The sequence below is a fragment of the Macrobrachium nipponense genome, chromosome 5 (assembly GCF_015104395.2).
Source record: "Macrobrachium nipponense isolate FS-2020 chromosome 5, ASM1510439v2, whole genome shotgun sequence".
NCBI lineage: Eukaryota > Metazoa > Arthropoda > Malacostraca > Decapoda > Palaemonidae > Macrobrachium > Macrobrachium nipponense.
The window spans coordinates 128,677,751-128,694,089 of record NC_061107.1 but is presented as its reverse complement, the minus strand read 5'-3'; the positions used below and the strand labels follow the sequence as shown (position 1 = coordinate 128,694,089).

Sequence of the window (16,339 nt, the reverse complement as noted above, 5' to 3'; positions counted from 1 at the left end):
ACGAAAAATATTTGAAGGTTGTAACTTTTCTTATTTCCAAAATAATTGCATATAAAAAAAAATATAAAAAAATTCGACATTTGGTCAACTTTAACTCATTAGATATGGTCGAAAACTGCATTTGTAAGCTAATATTCTTACAGTATAGTAATATTCAATCATTAGTCTTCATTTTGAAAGAAATTGGAAGTCTCTAAGGACAATAATTTAGATTTATGGGTGAATTTTTTGAAAAAATAAAAAAATTTTTGTTTACGTCCTCCACGTGGGTTTAAAACGAATTTCATTCCGCCATTGCATTTTTTGTATAATATTATTTTCTCTGTGATGCTTTTATTGTTTTACAATGTGTTATATACCAAAATGATTGCAATTTAGTGTACATTACAACGAAAAAAAATTCACTTGTTACCTTTAACCGTTTTGCGCACAGCGCGATTTGAATACAATTATATATGAAATTTCGTTTTTGCGCTATCATATATCGCATTATTTATGTATGATAATGATATTTTTTTCATTTCTGATGGTTGCATACTAAACTTCACCCAATGACAAAAAAAAGGAGCCAAAAATGAACTCTTATCTTGAAAACTAAGCGCGCTGTGATTTTTTGAAAAAAATATTTTTTCCGCTTCTGCGCTTACTCTGAAACACCTCCGGCACACGGGAGACATTTTTTTTTTACCGCTTCGGCGTTAAGGGTTAACATAACAGATTATTTTATTTATTGTATTTTATGATCAGTGTAAAAATCTGTTAACAGTGTGCTGACAAACATAAACAAACTATCAATCTTAAATTTTTCCTCCCAACACTATTACAGTTTGTCGATACCTAAACTCTACACAGGACTATACCTGAAAATTGATGAAAGACACTTGCCATCAACTAATAACCCATTTTCAGTTGTATCATAGAATATATATTGAGTCACAACTCAAGATTTTCTTAGGGGTTACACAAAAGAACTGTTTACCTTAAAATTTTAGTCAGTTACTCAGCAACTGAACTCAATGCCTTTAAATTGTGAGTTGGCTATATTGTTTGAACCATGTTTTGTGAGCAATGCAAGCAATTCAGAAGTAAAAAGGAATAACATACTTGTACATTTCTGCAGCATGAGTCAATGCTCCAAGACGACGTAGGTGTTGGGCACATAAACTTAGAGTTTGTCGATCTGCTTTATCTGTTTTGCGGCCAACATCCAATAACCTTGAAATATTTGAAAACAGAATAGTACAATTAAAATTGTATTCTTGAAAGGTGATTCCAAGAAAAACAAGAGAGGCTTACCTAGGCAGCACTGCTTCTTTTTTCTTGCAACAATGCAATAAATATCAATGTAGCTAACTGAAAATCAATATTTATTCACTAGTAAGTAAATTTAGTTCCATTTCTGAAAAATAAGTTCCAATAACTCCTTTCCATGTAAGTTACTACATAGCAGATAATCACAATTATTGCAGAAAAGAGTTTAGCATTACATAATCTATTATTTTATCCCAATAAGATTTCAACATCACTTCAACCATCAGTACTTACATGTCAACCCAACCATTTTCTCCCATGATGTCTATTGCTTTGGTTGTCTCTCCAGCAGATAAATACATTTCAGCAGCTGCACGGGGTTCATTTATGTTTCGTGCCCAATCAGCTTTCTTCTTGATTAGTTGTTTTCTATCTACTGTTTCATCAGAACCAAGGAACTCCTGAAAAACAAATTTTATATTTTTTTTCATATACTACCTGTTTTCTAAATTTACTAGACTTCCCTAATTGTAATGATAGCTATGAGAAATAATATTAGATAGGGTAGCGTAAAAAATAAGAGAGAATAATCAGAGTACAATAAAAATGATGAGAGAGAGAGAGAGAGAGAGAGAGAGAGAGAGAGAGAGAGAGAGAGAGAGAGAGAGAGAGAGAGAGAGAATATTTAGCCTTGGTATATGTGAGTCAGACAAGCATTGAGGCGTAGACGGAACAAATGTGTTAGTCACAGAACATTGGCGAGACGGGAAAGCAGCACCAGCCAAAACACCATCGTAATAGAAATCTTAAGGCGCCATAAACTTGTTGACCTATGACCTCGCACCTGACGCACTCAGCTTCCGTCGATTAGGAAGCTCCACCTTCAAGAGGAGGTATTAACATGTTAATTTAGCAACTCCACCTTCAACAGGAGCCATTAACATGTTAACCCCACCAAAAAGGGGATGGTCCAAGATCAGAGAGAGTCAGCTCAACTAATCCTGAACCCGTTTGGGCGGAGACCTGAAAGATACACCGCCTTAGGGGGTTGAACCAAGACGATCATGGGGATAGCTGATTGCAGAGCAGCAGAACCGAAGCAGAGAGGACCAACTGCTATCATACAAGAAAGAAGAATACCTTTCCAGAGCATTATAGAAAGAAGAATACCTTTCCAGAGCATTATAGGGTCCTAACCATATTACTTAGATTTTTTAATCTTAAGTTGTAACTTGTGTAAACTGTTAACTAGTATTTCTTTGCATTAGTAAAGAAAGAAAACTGTCGTTCGTCTCACTCACACTCCTGAGAGACTTGATACTACGAATCCAGACTACCAGTTGAGAAGAATATTAAGGTAGAGAAGAAACATAGAACCAGAACGAATCATCTAAGAAATAGAAGCAGGTAAGAGAACACAATCACCACAGTTATTTAAATATGATCCCTTTCATGCACTGGTATAATTCGTAACCTGTGTGATTTGATCTGATCTTTTTTTTTATTGCATAGCTCAAAGCACGGTGTGATAAGTTTAGCAGTGCCATCAATGACAGCGCGCTTAACATGCTCCTCAGGCTGGTCAACGTCACTACCTCTGCAGCATTACAACAGTAGACCTAATAAGCTACAGGAATAACATTTTCAAAATAGGAATATGAATTACAACAAGATTTCTTTAAATGTTGAACTTTTAGGCTGTGTTCTATGCCTACAAAATAATCTAAGCCTTCTGAGATGTAATGTCCATTACTAAAGAATTTATTTGTAGAGATTACCTATTCTTTGAAGAATTAATGATGATGACAATTTTAATGAAATGGAGAAGATGCTATTAGGTAATCAAAATATCTATTGGCTATTAGTACTAATATCAAGGCCTATGGAACACTTATGTTTTAACTGGCTTAAAATACAATTTTCTTCAAAGTTTTTCTGCTCGCTTTTGGTGTATAATTTATTCATTCATTAGGTAACTTGAAGTGTAAGAATGTGCAGATAACTTCATATCCTTTCAAGACAGAAATTGTTAATATAGAGATGTGAATGCTATGTGTAATGTATTTATAGTAAGAAAAGAAATCTAACACACCTAGGGCTACGAACAAAATCTTGGTGTTAACAAAAGAATAATTGCATGGGCAAATATTTGCTAGTAAGCCATAATTTTTGAAGTGGTTAAGAAATGACAAATTTTAGAATCAATTTGTATTTTTCATAGCAAACAAACCTGAGGTCTTAACAATAGGATATTTCTAAGCGCAGCTGTTAAACCGGTTAATACAATCAGAGATTGTAAGCAAGGAATCTATAAGATCTAGCAACGCCTGCGTATACGAGGTGTGATCTGGTCAAAGTCCGTGTCTCACCCCATGGTACCCAGTCTTTTCCCAACCGTCTTGGAGAGTAAACGCTTACGCATTTTTATGAAAATAGAACGAGCCCTCTAACAAATATAAAATAAATGGTTTTGAGATAATTTCATTGTTGCTACTCCCTGTAGACCTATGTCCCAGGTGGTTTATGTTGCACCACCACTAATGATTGCGTCACACACTCTCTGCTCACCCATTGATATCAGTTGATGCATTCTACTTTTGTATTTACCTACTTATTTACATTTTTTCGGCATTGAGGTGTAAAAACAATTACTGTATATACTCATGTATCATGCAACTTTTGAGGACCAAATTTTGGAGCTAATTTTAAAGGGATCGCACCATACACGAAATGTAAAATTAGCGTATGTAATATTCACAAATTAATATCGTATGATAAAACACAAGCATAATGAATATGCATCTTTTCCATGGATCTTTTAAAAAGTCATGCTTTACTTCACTGCATCCAATAATATTGTATGTATTTTCATACTACTATTGTATTATAAAATACAAGCATAGCAATCAATGCTTTGGTTTGTAAATCAGCTAAGGGCAATTGCAAGGTAAGTTTATTTTGCTGTATTGAACTCAAATCAGAGTGATTTTGCTTCTATTTAGTGTAAATAAATCTCTAGATACATACAGCTGTATACTACGCACAAACAATGTCAGATAATAGTTATAGTTAAGGGTAACATAATAATACAGTAGAATACTTACAATACATGTGTAGCTAGATACCTAGGATGATTGCAGAACCGGCATGAGGGTTTTAGTAGTAAGTATTTAGATAATGTCCTTTGTTGGTCTTATACAGTCACAGTAAGTCTTAGTAGGATAATGTAGAATAGCGTTGTAAGTATGCATGCTTAATAGTTTGGACAGTAACAGTAGTTAAAGACATCATAGTTAGTGGTCTCTTACAAAGCGTCATTTCTAGTTGGCCCCTTGCCGGTAGTCTCCTCTTCTTCTTCTTCTTCTAAATCTGTCTCAGTCGAGGCATTAAATCTTCTTAGTTTTTATAATAAGAAAAGTGATAAGAGTAAGATAGAAATATTATGATACTGCACCCCTCCCCTTTTAGTAAAGAAATACCCCTTACGATACTGCACCCCTTTCCCCCTTTAGTAAAAGAGAACCCCCCTTATGATACTGTAACCCCCTTTTAGAAATTAGCTGAGATTACAAATCCATCTTAACAACAGGTCTTCTAGCTCAAGAGGACCGTCTTATACTAGGATATGGGGAAGTATGACTAGCAGGTTCCACACACTCCTGAGTAGATGGAGAAGACAACTGTGTTGCTTCATCTGAAACAAGTGGTCTAGTCAGAAAATTAGCTGAAGCATCATCTGTTGAGGTGATGGAGGAACAGTTTTAGTAATCATCTGGTCCTGGTACCTTTTTACTACATTTCCTGAGGGTAAAGCACATTTGTAGGATAGAAGACCTGTGGGCTCGACAACAGTGGGAGGGATCCACTTGGAACCACCTGGGGTATAATTTCGAATCATGACTGGTGATTCAGGAGGGAGGTGCAACTTGTGAGGAGTGCCTGTATGTTCTGTCTTTTGTGCTTGCTGGCGGTTCATAACCCTAAATGACACACCATCAGCAGGCCATTATAGATCCAACTGAGAGCACAAGCGCCTACCAAACATCAACTCTGCTGGTGACATACCTGTAGTAGTATGAGGTGTTAACCAATAGTTAAATAGAAATCGGTCCTAAGTGTCCTGTATAGATGACAGAAGTACGAAGTGCCTTCTTTAGAGTTTGCATCATTTTCACTGCTAACCCATTAGCAGAGGGTTTGTATACTGCAGTGGTTATGTGTCTAATACCACCATTCTTACAAAAATCCTTAAACTCTTGAGAGATTAAACATGGACCATTATCAGAGACAATCGAAATAGGGAGGCCAAACCATGAAAAAGAATGTTGTAAACACTGAATAGTCTCCTTAGCAGTAGTACCATAATGCATTTTCCTGTTTCTTCTTGAGATCTGGATAATGCATCTGCCAAAGTGTCAAATTTCCCTTGAATACGTATATCTGATTTCCAAAGCAAACTCTAATACACTAATGAACCATGTATTGAGTTTCTTGTTATTAGTAAAAGTTCTCTTTTTAAACAAATCACAAATGGGTTTCTGATCAGTAAGCACATTAACTTTATGACCTAAAAGTGTGTCTATTTTTAAACTCCAAAAAAAAGCTAAACACTTTTTCTGTGGTACTATAGTGTTTTTCCGCTGGGTTTAAAACTATACTAGCATACTATACTGCCCTCATCCTAGTTTTGGCCTTTTGTAACAAAACATCTCCTAACCCTGTACTTGAGGCATCAAAAGCTAAATAAAACTTTTGAAAAATCTGGGTAGACCAAAACATGGTTCCTGGTCATTTTGCTCTTTAATGTTTGAGAGGCTGTTTCTTGTTCATTCTTCCATTCACATTTAACATCCTTTTTGGTTAGTTCTGTCAAAGGTTTGGCTATCTTAGCAAAAACCTTGATAAAAAAGATTGGTAGTGATCTACCTTACCTAGGAACCTTCTTAATGCTTTCAAATTAGTGGGAGCTGGATAATCAATTATTGCCTTTATTTTACCTGCCTGCATGTGCAGTCCGTCTTCACTAATTACATGACCCAAGTATTCTGAGGACTTCATGAGGAACTGACATTTCTTTAATTTAATTTTTAGTCCTGCAATTCTTAATCTCTCTGGGCCCAATTCTAATGTTTTGAGATGGCTTTCTAAGACTTTACTAAAAATGATAACATTGTCCAAGTATACTGCAACATTTTCTATATCTCCTAAAATTTGTAGCATTAATCTAACAAACTTAAAGGAGCTGATGTGAGTCCAAATGACATTACTTCCAACTGTAAATGTTCTTTATGTATGCTGAAGGTTGTGAATTGTTTGGAGTCTTCATCTAAAGTACTTGCCAATATCCACTAAGGATAAAAATATTTTGGCCCCTCTTAATTGAGCTAACATATCTTAAATTACCGGCATCGGCACTGTGTCTGGAACTGTGTTAGAGTTTAACTTTCTATAGTCTATTACAAGTCTCCAACTGTCATCTTTCTTTGTGAAATGTTAGTGTTTAGTGAATTTTTAGTGTAAGTATTCAGCGAGTACTTAGGGTTTACTGAATGATTAGTGTCTAAGTGTTTAGTGAGTGTTTAGGGTTTAGTGAAGGTTTAGTGCATTTAGTGTTAAGTGAGTGCTTAGTGTATAAGTATTAACCCTCTTACGCTGACTGGACGTATTTTACGTCGACATTTTTTGTCTCGTGTGCTGACTGGACGTATTTTACGTCGACTTACAAAAGTTTTTTTTAAAATTCGCGGAAAAATACTTATAGGCCTACCAGCCTAAAACTTTTGAATCACGCGCCTTGGGGGATGCTGGGAGTTCACGGATCAAGGTGTTGTTTTGTATACAATCGTTATGCAGGCGCGCAAGTGCGAATTTCTTTCTTGCCGCACTAAAAAGTATCTGTAACACATCTCGGAAATTATTTCGTCACTTTGACATAATTTTTGTACCATTGTAAATTAGCCGTTACATGAAGTACTATATATGAAAATGTGCGCATTTTTATGTAGAATACAACAATAAAATACTTATGATTGTAGCTTTTATCAGTTTTGAGATATTTTCATATAAAATAAAAACGATAATTAAACCAAAATTTCAACCTTTGTCAACCTTTGACTCTACCGAAATGGTCGAAAAATGCAATTGTAAGCTAAAACTCTTATATTTAAGTAATATTCAATCATTTACCTTAATTTTGCAACTAATTGGAAGTCTCTAGCACAATATTTCCGATTTATGTGAATTTATGAAAAAACTTTTTCCTTACGTCCCCGCAGTAACTCTTCCGAAAAAAATCATACATGCGATTGTGGTAATGTTTGCACCATTTTAAAATTAGCCGTTATATAAAGTTTTATATATGGAAATGTGCACAATTTCATGCACAATACAACTAAAAACAACCCATGGTTGTAGCTTTTATCAGTTTTGAGGTATTTTCATATAAATAACGATAATTGCCAAAATTTCAACCTTTGGTCAACTTTGACTCTACCAAAATGGTCGAAACACGCAATTGTAAGCTAAAACGGTTATATTCTAGTAATATTCAAGCATTTACCTTCATTTTGCAACAAATTGGAAGTCTCTAGCACAATATTTCGATTTATGGTGAATTTATGAAAAAAATAACTTTTTCCTTACGTCCGCGCAGTAACTCTTCCGAAAAAAATCATACATGCGATTGTGGTAATGTTTGCACCATTTTAAATTAGCCGTAACATAAAGTTTTATATATGAAAATGTGCACAATTTCATGTAGAATACAGGCAGTCCCCGGGTTACGACGGGGGTTCCGTTCTTGAGACGCGTCGTAAGCCGAAAATCGTCGTAAGGCCGGACGACGCTTGGAAATATGTCTTAAACTAATAAAATAAAAAGTTATAAAACCCTTACTTGTAATCCTTTGGTTACACTACATGTTTTTGTTTCTTGTAGTTTTATTTTGTTACAACCTGAGTTATTTTCATAAAAGAATGCTGGTTCTTGAAGGTAAAACTATTGTAATCCTCTGGTGACACTACATTCTTGAAGTTTTATGTACAACCTGGAGTGATTTTTTGCAAAATCTTGAGGGCTACAAGAACAGCTGATTACTATTTACGTATCATATAGACTAATTTTTAAAGTAAAATGTATCTTTAAATAGGGCTTATATATTAGTATCAAAACAAAAAAAAAAACATTTTCCTGCCATTGAGTCAGAGGCCGTTTAATGAAACGAACACTTCTCTGTCCTATCTGTTCAGAAAATAAACGTTACGTCAATCCCCGAGACCATTGTTGCCAAAGCGTCTCTCTCTCTCTCTCTTCCTCTTCTCTCTCTCTCTCTCTCTCTCTTCTCTCTCTCTATGGCCTCTCAACTCTCTCCCTCTCTCTCTCTCTCTCTCTCTGATCAAATTACATTGGAAACTTGACATACGATTGCCCTAATATACGAATGTTTTGAGATATAACAGAAAATTTGCGAAAATACAAGCTTTAATATACAACGAAATATTTGAGATACGATTTTGCGATGAGTGTTAGTTGTATAGGCGACCGATAAATGGCGTTCAGTCTGTTTGTTTGTTGGTGCTGCATGTTAACACGTCGTTGTTTAGTTCGTTGTATTTGCGCCTATTTTTCGTGTTATTTTGTCTTTTTTATTATTAACCATGGGTCTCAAAGCTAAAGACAAAGCAGGTGATAAGAAAAACCCAAGAAAATGATTTCGATGGAAGCAAAACATGAAATTATAGCAAAGCATGACGTGGCGTTCGTATCGTCGATTTTTTTTTTGGCAAACGAGTATGGTCGAAATCCTTCTACAATATCCACGATCATCAAGCAGAAGGAAGCTATAAAAACCCCCGAGACCATTGTTGCCAAAGCGTCTCTCTCTCTCTCTCTCTCTCTCTCTCTTCTCTCTCTCTCTCTCTCTCTCTCTCTCTCTGATCAAATTACGTACTGGATAATGTCTCTCTTTGGATACTTCGATTTTGCCAATATTGAGGGCTACAAGAACAGTTGATTACTATTTACGTATCATATAGACTAATTAAAAGTACTAAACGTATCTTTAAATAGGCTTATATTATTAGTATCAACAAAACATTTACTGGCATGAGTCAGAGGCCGTTTAACAAAACGAACACTTCTCTGTCCTTTAACTCGGAGCGTCGGAAGACGCCTCTCTCTCTCTCTCTCTCTCTCTCTCTCTCCCATCTCTCTCTCTCTCTCTCTCTCTCTCTCTCTCTCTCTCTGATCAAATTACTGGATAATGTCTCTCTTTGGATACTTGGAATTTGCGTTGTAATCTAACCAAGAAAGAAACTTCGTTTTGTTATTATTACTGGAAACAAGCAATGATTTTTTTCATTATTTGCGCTTTTGGACTGTTATAAACTAGTATGTATTCATTCGCTCGGAAACTAGTTCCGCATATGAGGCGTCACTAAAAAAAACAGAAAATACAACATAAAAAGTGTCGAAAATCATCATAATCTCAAATTTTTGTTGTAATCTAACCAGAAACTTATTTTTTATTAATATACTGTGCTAAACTATAAAGGATTTTTATCATAGTATGCGTTTTTTAAAAGCGTCGTTAACTCGGAGCGTCGGAAGCGTCAGCGTCGTAACCTAGGAACCAAGCGTCGTAACCCAGGACGGATTTTTCCATTGAATATTTAAGAAAAAGCGTCGTAACCTCGGAACGTCGTAAGCCGGAACCGTCGTACCCGGGGACCGCCTGTACACAAAAAATAATTGAAGGTTGTAGCTTTTCTCATTTTTGAAATATTTGCATATAAATCACGATAAATAGAAAAAAAAACCACGTTCGGTCAAATTTGACTCTACCGAAATGGTCGAAAAACGCAATTGTAAGCTAAAACTCTTACATTCTAAGAATATTCAGTCATTTATCTTCATCTTGAAATAAATTTGAAGCCTCTAGCAAAATATTTAGATTTATGGTGAATTTAAAAAAAAATCTTTCCTTCCCTCCGCGCGCGGATTCTCCGCCACAAACCTCCGAAATGCGTACGTCCCATTCTCTGAATATTTGCTCCGTTTCATATTAGGCATTTCATAGAGTTTTATATATGAAAATGTGCACAATTTCATGTAGAATAAAACGAAAATATTTGAAGGTTGTAGCTTTTCTTATTTCCGAAAATAATTGCATATAAAAAAATATATATATAAAAAATTCGACATTCGGTCAACTTTAACTCATCAGATATGGTCGAAAACTGCAATTGTAAGCTTATACTCTTACAGTATAGTAATATTCAATCATTTGTCTTCATTTTGAAAGAAATTGGAAGTCTCTAGGACAATATTTAGATTTATGATGAATTTTTGAAAAAAATATTTGTCCGAGCGTTACGAATTCATGCATTATTTTGTGATAATATTTTCTCTGTGTTGCTTTTATCGTTTTAAAATGTGTTATATACAAAATGATTGCAATTTAGTGTACATTACAACGAAAAAAAAGTAACTTGTTACCTTTAACCGTTTTGCGCACAGTGCGATTTGAATACAATTATATATGAAATTTCGTTTTTTGCGCTATCATATATCGCATTATTTTTATATATGATAATGATAATTTTTTTCATTTCTGATGGTTGCATACTAAACTTCAGGCAACGACAAAAAAAGGAGCCAAAAATGAACTCTTTTTTTTACCTCTTTGAAAAAACTAAGCGCGCTGTGATTTTTAAAAAAGGGATTTTGACGAAGGAAAAATCTATTTCTGGGTGATTGGCTCGTGTCGCCCTATGAAAGGATCCTTAACATCATTCTTTCTAGGTAAAATTAATCTAAAATTACCAGAGAAAACAAAATTAAGAAAATGTCAGTAAAACTGACTCGCTCACTCTTAAAAAGAACGTGTCGGTATGGCAATAGGGGCGAGTGGGAACACTACCACGAGACATTCACCAATTAGACCTTCCAATCAGAATCCCCACAAGAGAGAGCTGATACCAACGGGCGATGCGGCCGCTACTACTACTACTAGAAACGCCACGGACAGCAGCGCCCCTAGCGGTCATCCTTAATTATTAGCGCCAGCGTTCGTATGCATTTTCTTGCTTGTGCTCTTTTTTCGGGATTTATCTCATCATCGTCATGGGGGAACGTTTGCTGCTGCCATCGCAACGGCTAAGTTAAGTGCCTCATAAGTAGTATTTTACTGTACGTAATTTAGTCTTCCAGGAACCAGTATTTTCCTTCTAATAGGTCATATACGGTTTCCCGGTCGACTCGTGGCGGCTCCATGCTGCCTCGTTAAGAATTCCCGGTCTTCCATACTGGGACTTCTTATACTTATGGGATTACTATATCACGTTCATCGTTTTTACATCGCCTTTTAGCTAGGTTAGCCCTTTTACCATTTCTCTTAGTTTGGTATTTAGGGCTATTCTGTGTTCTAGCCCAGCATCCCGGCTCTTGCTCTTCATCGGCTATCGCTGGCTCCGAGTAGGCTTCTGTTCCTCGGAACAGTTTGTCTCCTCCTGGGCTTCTTTTTCTTCTACTAAAAAGTGTCTTTTTCCATCTTTTACGATGTAATTTTATTAGTTCTATTTATTGGGTGTTAGGCTAGCCTAGGTGCATGTCCCATGTGTTGGTACAGTCTGGTTCACGTGGCCCTTTCACGGTTGTGTTGCTATCGCGGCTTAGGCCACTTGCGGTCACGTGTTCCTTCGCACCTTACCCTTCCCCTTCCCTCCCTCCCAGGTATAGGGAGGGGATCTGGTGGGACCCCTTGGTTGCCATGACAACCTCAGTTGCCTTCCTCCTCCCTCTCTGAGGAGGCCAGGGGTTCCCACCTACGGGGGTATAGGGCGACCACTCATCGGGTACCGAGTCACCGAGCGGGTAGTTGTTGGAACGGGGAGGAGTAGGCCACCCCCCCCCCCTCTCTCTCTCCCGCCGTGTTACGCCGAGAAACCCTCACCCCACCCCCCCCCCCCCCCCCCCCCCCCCCCCCTCCCCAGTTGCTCAGCCACCTTCCCTCTCTGTAACGAACGGAGCCTTCCGCCGCAGCCGGGGCACCTTTGGTTATAGATTACTGGCTCCGCCAGCGGGCGGGGTGGTCATTACTAGTGGTCGATTGCTTGCCTACTATATCCTTACCTTTCTCCCCCGCTACGGAAGGGAGCTTGCTTCTTACCAGGGCCCACTCTTCTAGTAGACGGGAGGGGAAAGGTTTGATAATTATTGTTATTTTTAAGGATATACCCTAGTTTTACGATGATTTCTATAATTTTATTTATTTTATATGTATACCATCTCCGCCGTTGTCCGTCGTGGTTTCATTTCACCACCACACCTGGTTGGATTCTATCTCTTGTCTCCGGTCGTAGCCTTGACAACCAACCATATTACTACCACACGTATTATGGCGGGGCTCTGGTTTAATCTAACTTTCTCGCTCCGCCACCAGCGGAGCAACTGTTAGGCTGTAAGTGTTCTCCTGATACTTATGTATCTTTCCACTTACAGGCTACCAACTGTCAGGTCCTTGGATGCAACGCGACGTTGTACGACCCCTGCGCCCACGATGAGTGCAGGTCTCACGCTCCGTGTGCCACGCCTTACAACGACATGATCGTCTGGCACCCGGAAGCCTGCGCCATCTGTTACGACCTGGCCAGTCAGCTGGTGGAGGGGGTAAGTCGATTATAGACTTTTTTATCGTTTTACTAACAACACTTAGACATAAGCTTGTTAACCCCGTCCCGCCATTAGAAGCTCATTTCGCTTCTCTTTCAGGCTGCTGGTGTGAGGGAGGTCGCCCTAGCAACCCTGAAAGCGTGGGTGGGCGGCTTCGGGAAGAACGCCGCCAAAGGCCAGCCTTACATTTTAGACAAGAAGCTGGCCGTTCAGATCTTCCCCGGTGGCAAGTCAACAGGGTATGTTGACCCCATATCCGCAGCCCCTCTCATAGCCTCCATCCAGCAGGAGATGCAGCAGTCTTTCGGGGAGGGGTCGTGGCCACGCAAGAGTCGGTCCCGGACGTCGCAACCTTGGACCTTAATATTGAGCCTATGGCGGTAGGTGCTGAGGATTTGTTGGTTGAGGTAGGTGTGTCGGGTGCCCAAGGTCTTTCCTTGGGCGCTCCTGGATCTTCTCCTGTCCCTTCTTCTACTGCTTCTTTCCAAGGCTTTGTGGGATCTGAGATCCCTACCGCTCTCCCGCTCTCTCTGTACCCCCAAAGGTGAAGGGACAGAGAGAACCGAAGACCCTGGTTAAGACGACTTCTAAAAAGTCGTCGTCGTCTTCTTCAGCTAAGAAGTCTTCGACTTCCTATGCTGACGCGGTGAAGGCTAAGCCGAGCTCTTCATACTCAAAGAGCTCTAGAAGCAAGTCTTCTAAGGAGAAGGCTCGCGCTCCCGCCGAGCCAATGCCTTCTCCGGCCTCCACCGCATCCACTCCGGCAACGCCGGTTGGAGTAGCGGGACCTAGCACCTTTGATCCCACTGCTTTCTCAGCAGTGGTGATGCAACAGGTAGGTGAGATGGTTGGCTCTCAAGTCTCCGCCCTAGGAACAAAGTTCGAGCAGATGTTCGCACAACTGTCGAGCACTCTGTCTCAGTCGGGCCAGTCCATCCAAGATCTCTCTAATAGAGTTAGAGAGAATGAGGACCGAGTAGCTGGGCTCTCTCAGGTCCCTCTTCCAGTCTCCCCAGTAACAAGTGCTGGTATTTTCCAGCTTCCACCATATGAGTCACTACCAGCTTTCTCCATGGAGAACCCATGGAGAGTGGCCGCTTACGCTCCGTTTAAAGATGGTATGATCTCTATCCCGGAGTGTGGAACTCGAAGGATTGAGGACTTCGAGTTTTATCCTCCGGGATTGATGCAGCGCTTACTAGGGAGGACAAGATCTCCAGGGAGAACGTTCTCTACAGTAGAGATCTCCGAAACCCCTCCGGCATACGGGGACAATTTTTTATTTACCGCTCCGGTGTAAGAGGGTTAAGTGAATGTTTAGCAAGCATTTTGGAGTTTAGTGAATTTTTAGTGAATCTTAGTATTTAGCAAATGTTTAGTGCATAAGCATTCAATTTATGTTTAGTGAGTGTTTAGGATTTAGTGAAGGTTTAATATGTAAGTATTCAATAAATGTTTAGGTTCAGTTAAAGTTTTGTAAATGTTTGTGCATACTGAATGTTTAGTAAGTATTCAGTGAGTGTTTAGTTGATATCTTGTGAATGTTAGTGTTAAGTGAATGTTTAGTGCATAAGTGTTTATTGTTTAATGAGTGGATGTCCATTCACTGTTTAGTGTTTAGAGATTTAATGAACATTTAGGGTTGAGTGAGTATTTAGTACTTAATGAGTGCTTAGGGTTTAGTGAGTGTTAAGTGTATAGTGAGTGCTTAGTGAATGTTAAGTGAGTGTTTAGTGTATAGTGAGTACTTAGTGAACATTTAGTGTATAGTGAGTGCTTTCTGAATGCTTAATGATTGTTTAAGTGTTTAATTAATGTTTAGGGTTAAGTTAGTATTTAGTGAATGTTTACTGAGAGTTTAGGGTATAGAGTGCACTTAGTGAGTTTAGTGTTTTAAGAGCATTTAGTGAGCATTTAGTGTATAGTGAGTGCCTAGTGAGTGTTTAGTGTTATTGAGTGTGAGTGTATGTTAAGTGTGTGTGTTTAGTGAGTGTATGTAAGATGAATGTTTAGTGCGTGTAAGTGCATTGTGAATGTATTTAGTGAGTGTAAGTGCATTGCAAATGTTAGTGTTAAGTGACTGTACATTACTGTTTAATTAGTGCTTAGTGACTGTACGCAAAGAAAGTCCTGTAATTTACAGGAACCATTTATGTTTGATACTGCTTAGATCCAAGAGCAGATGCTTAGGCCTTGACCACAATGGCTTAGGCCAACCTGTTTGCGTAAGGTAATTTTTCTCTGTGAAATTGGGTCCAATAATAATAATAATTATACTAGCAATAATAACATATAATACTAGAAAAAATATTTTAAAAATAGTAATAGTAAAAACAATAATAATAATAATAAAGTATAGTACTAAGAACTGGACCGAGACCTTTCAATATGGCTGCCCAAAGTCACACTCTAAGCAGGGAGATTGCCACTTCAGTGACTGACACTCTATGGAAGTAGGCCAATTTTTTATATAACATACATTTAAAAATAAAAAAGGACTTCTAGTACAATATGTTATTTAACTCTGAACTTAATAATTTGTAATTCAAATGTAATGTTTTGTATAAAAAGGCAAGGTTAGGGTAATTAATAGATGGTCTAGAATAGATTAATCCATTTTCAGTCACTTCTTATGGAAAAAATGTATTCAGATCTCAACTGAACCACATCTCGATGCTTCTTCTGGAGCAGATTAGTGTCGAGGTCCAGGATTCTACTGCAATGCATTTCCACCATCATTTTAAGGATCTTTTGTCTATATTCTATTGATATATAGGAACACTGATTTCCAACTTACAGAACAATCTCAGGACAAGGCCTAGACAGACCTTCAGTAACCTTCAAAATACCATAAAGGGATGAGGTCTCACTCAATGCTGAAGTAGTACAGAAGCTTTTATTCAGAAATGACAATGATAATAATAGACCTGAACTGTCAGATAGTTTCTGACAGTAACAGTAGTGAATGTGGTGATATTTATTTGACCATAGTTATAAACAAACTGACCCTGGATAATTTCTTAACTTCAGGTTTTACTAGAGATGACTATGAATCAGGAAATGACAGAGGAGGAAGCATTTCTGTCAAGCACCAGAGGTGTTGAGGAAACAAAGAAAATGTGATAAAACTTCTGAATGGAAGACCACTGGATAATCAAGTTTGTAAAAAAAAATCGGTGGTCAGAAACTTTTATGGGAGATATTTCTCAGTTTCTAAAGAATGCTCAGCTTGGTTTTAATTCTTTTCTTTTTTTGTGTGGTTTTTTCAGAAATTTTTCACCAAAAGCAAGCATTCAAAGTTTGTAATAGTAGATATTTTCACACTGAATAACAAAAATGGAGTTACTTGACTCCATACTTTGAGAGGTATCACACTGAAATGAATCGCCAATAAAAGCTACATAATTCAGCTTTGAAT

The 16,339-nt window shown here is 37.9% G+C and overlaps 1 protein-coding gene and 1 long non-coding RNA gene across 2 annotated transcripts in view; one reads left to right on the top strand and one right to left on the bottom strand.

Annotated features, from left to right (window-relative positions):
* The window catches only part of LOC135215643 (uncharacterized), a 103,316-nt gene extending 100,338 nt beyond the window's left edge, over positions 1–2,978 (top strand). The window contains exon 3 of the long non-coding RNA XR_010314745.1: positions 2,183–2,978. This is a non-coding gene — a long non-coding RNA (uncharacterized LOC135215643). The remainder of the gene's footprint in view (positions 1–2,182) is intronic.
* Positions 1–16,339, bottom strand: part of LOC135215640 (intraflagellar transport protein 122 homolog) — a gene marked incomplete in the record, with an annotated part of 235,267 nt that overhangs the window by 48,830 nt on the left and 170,098 nt on the right. The window contains 2 exon segments of the mRNA XM_064250562.1: positions 1,105–1,215; positions 1,546–1,712. Coding sequence (XP_064106632.1) covers positions 1,105–1,215; positions 1,546–1,712 — 278 coding nt within the window.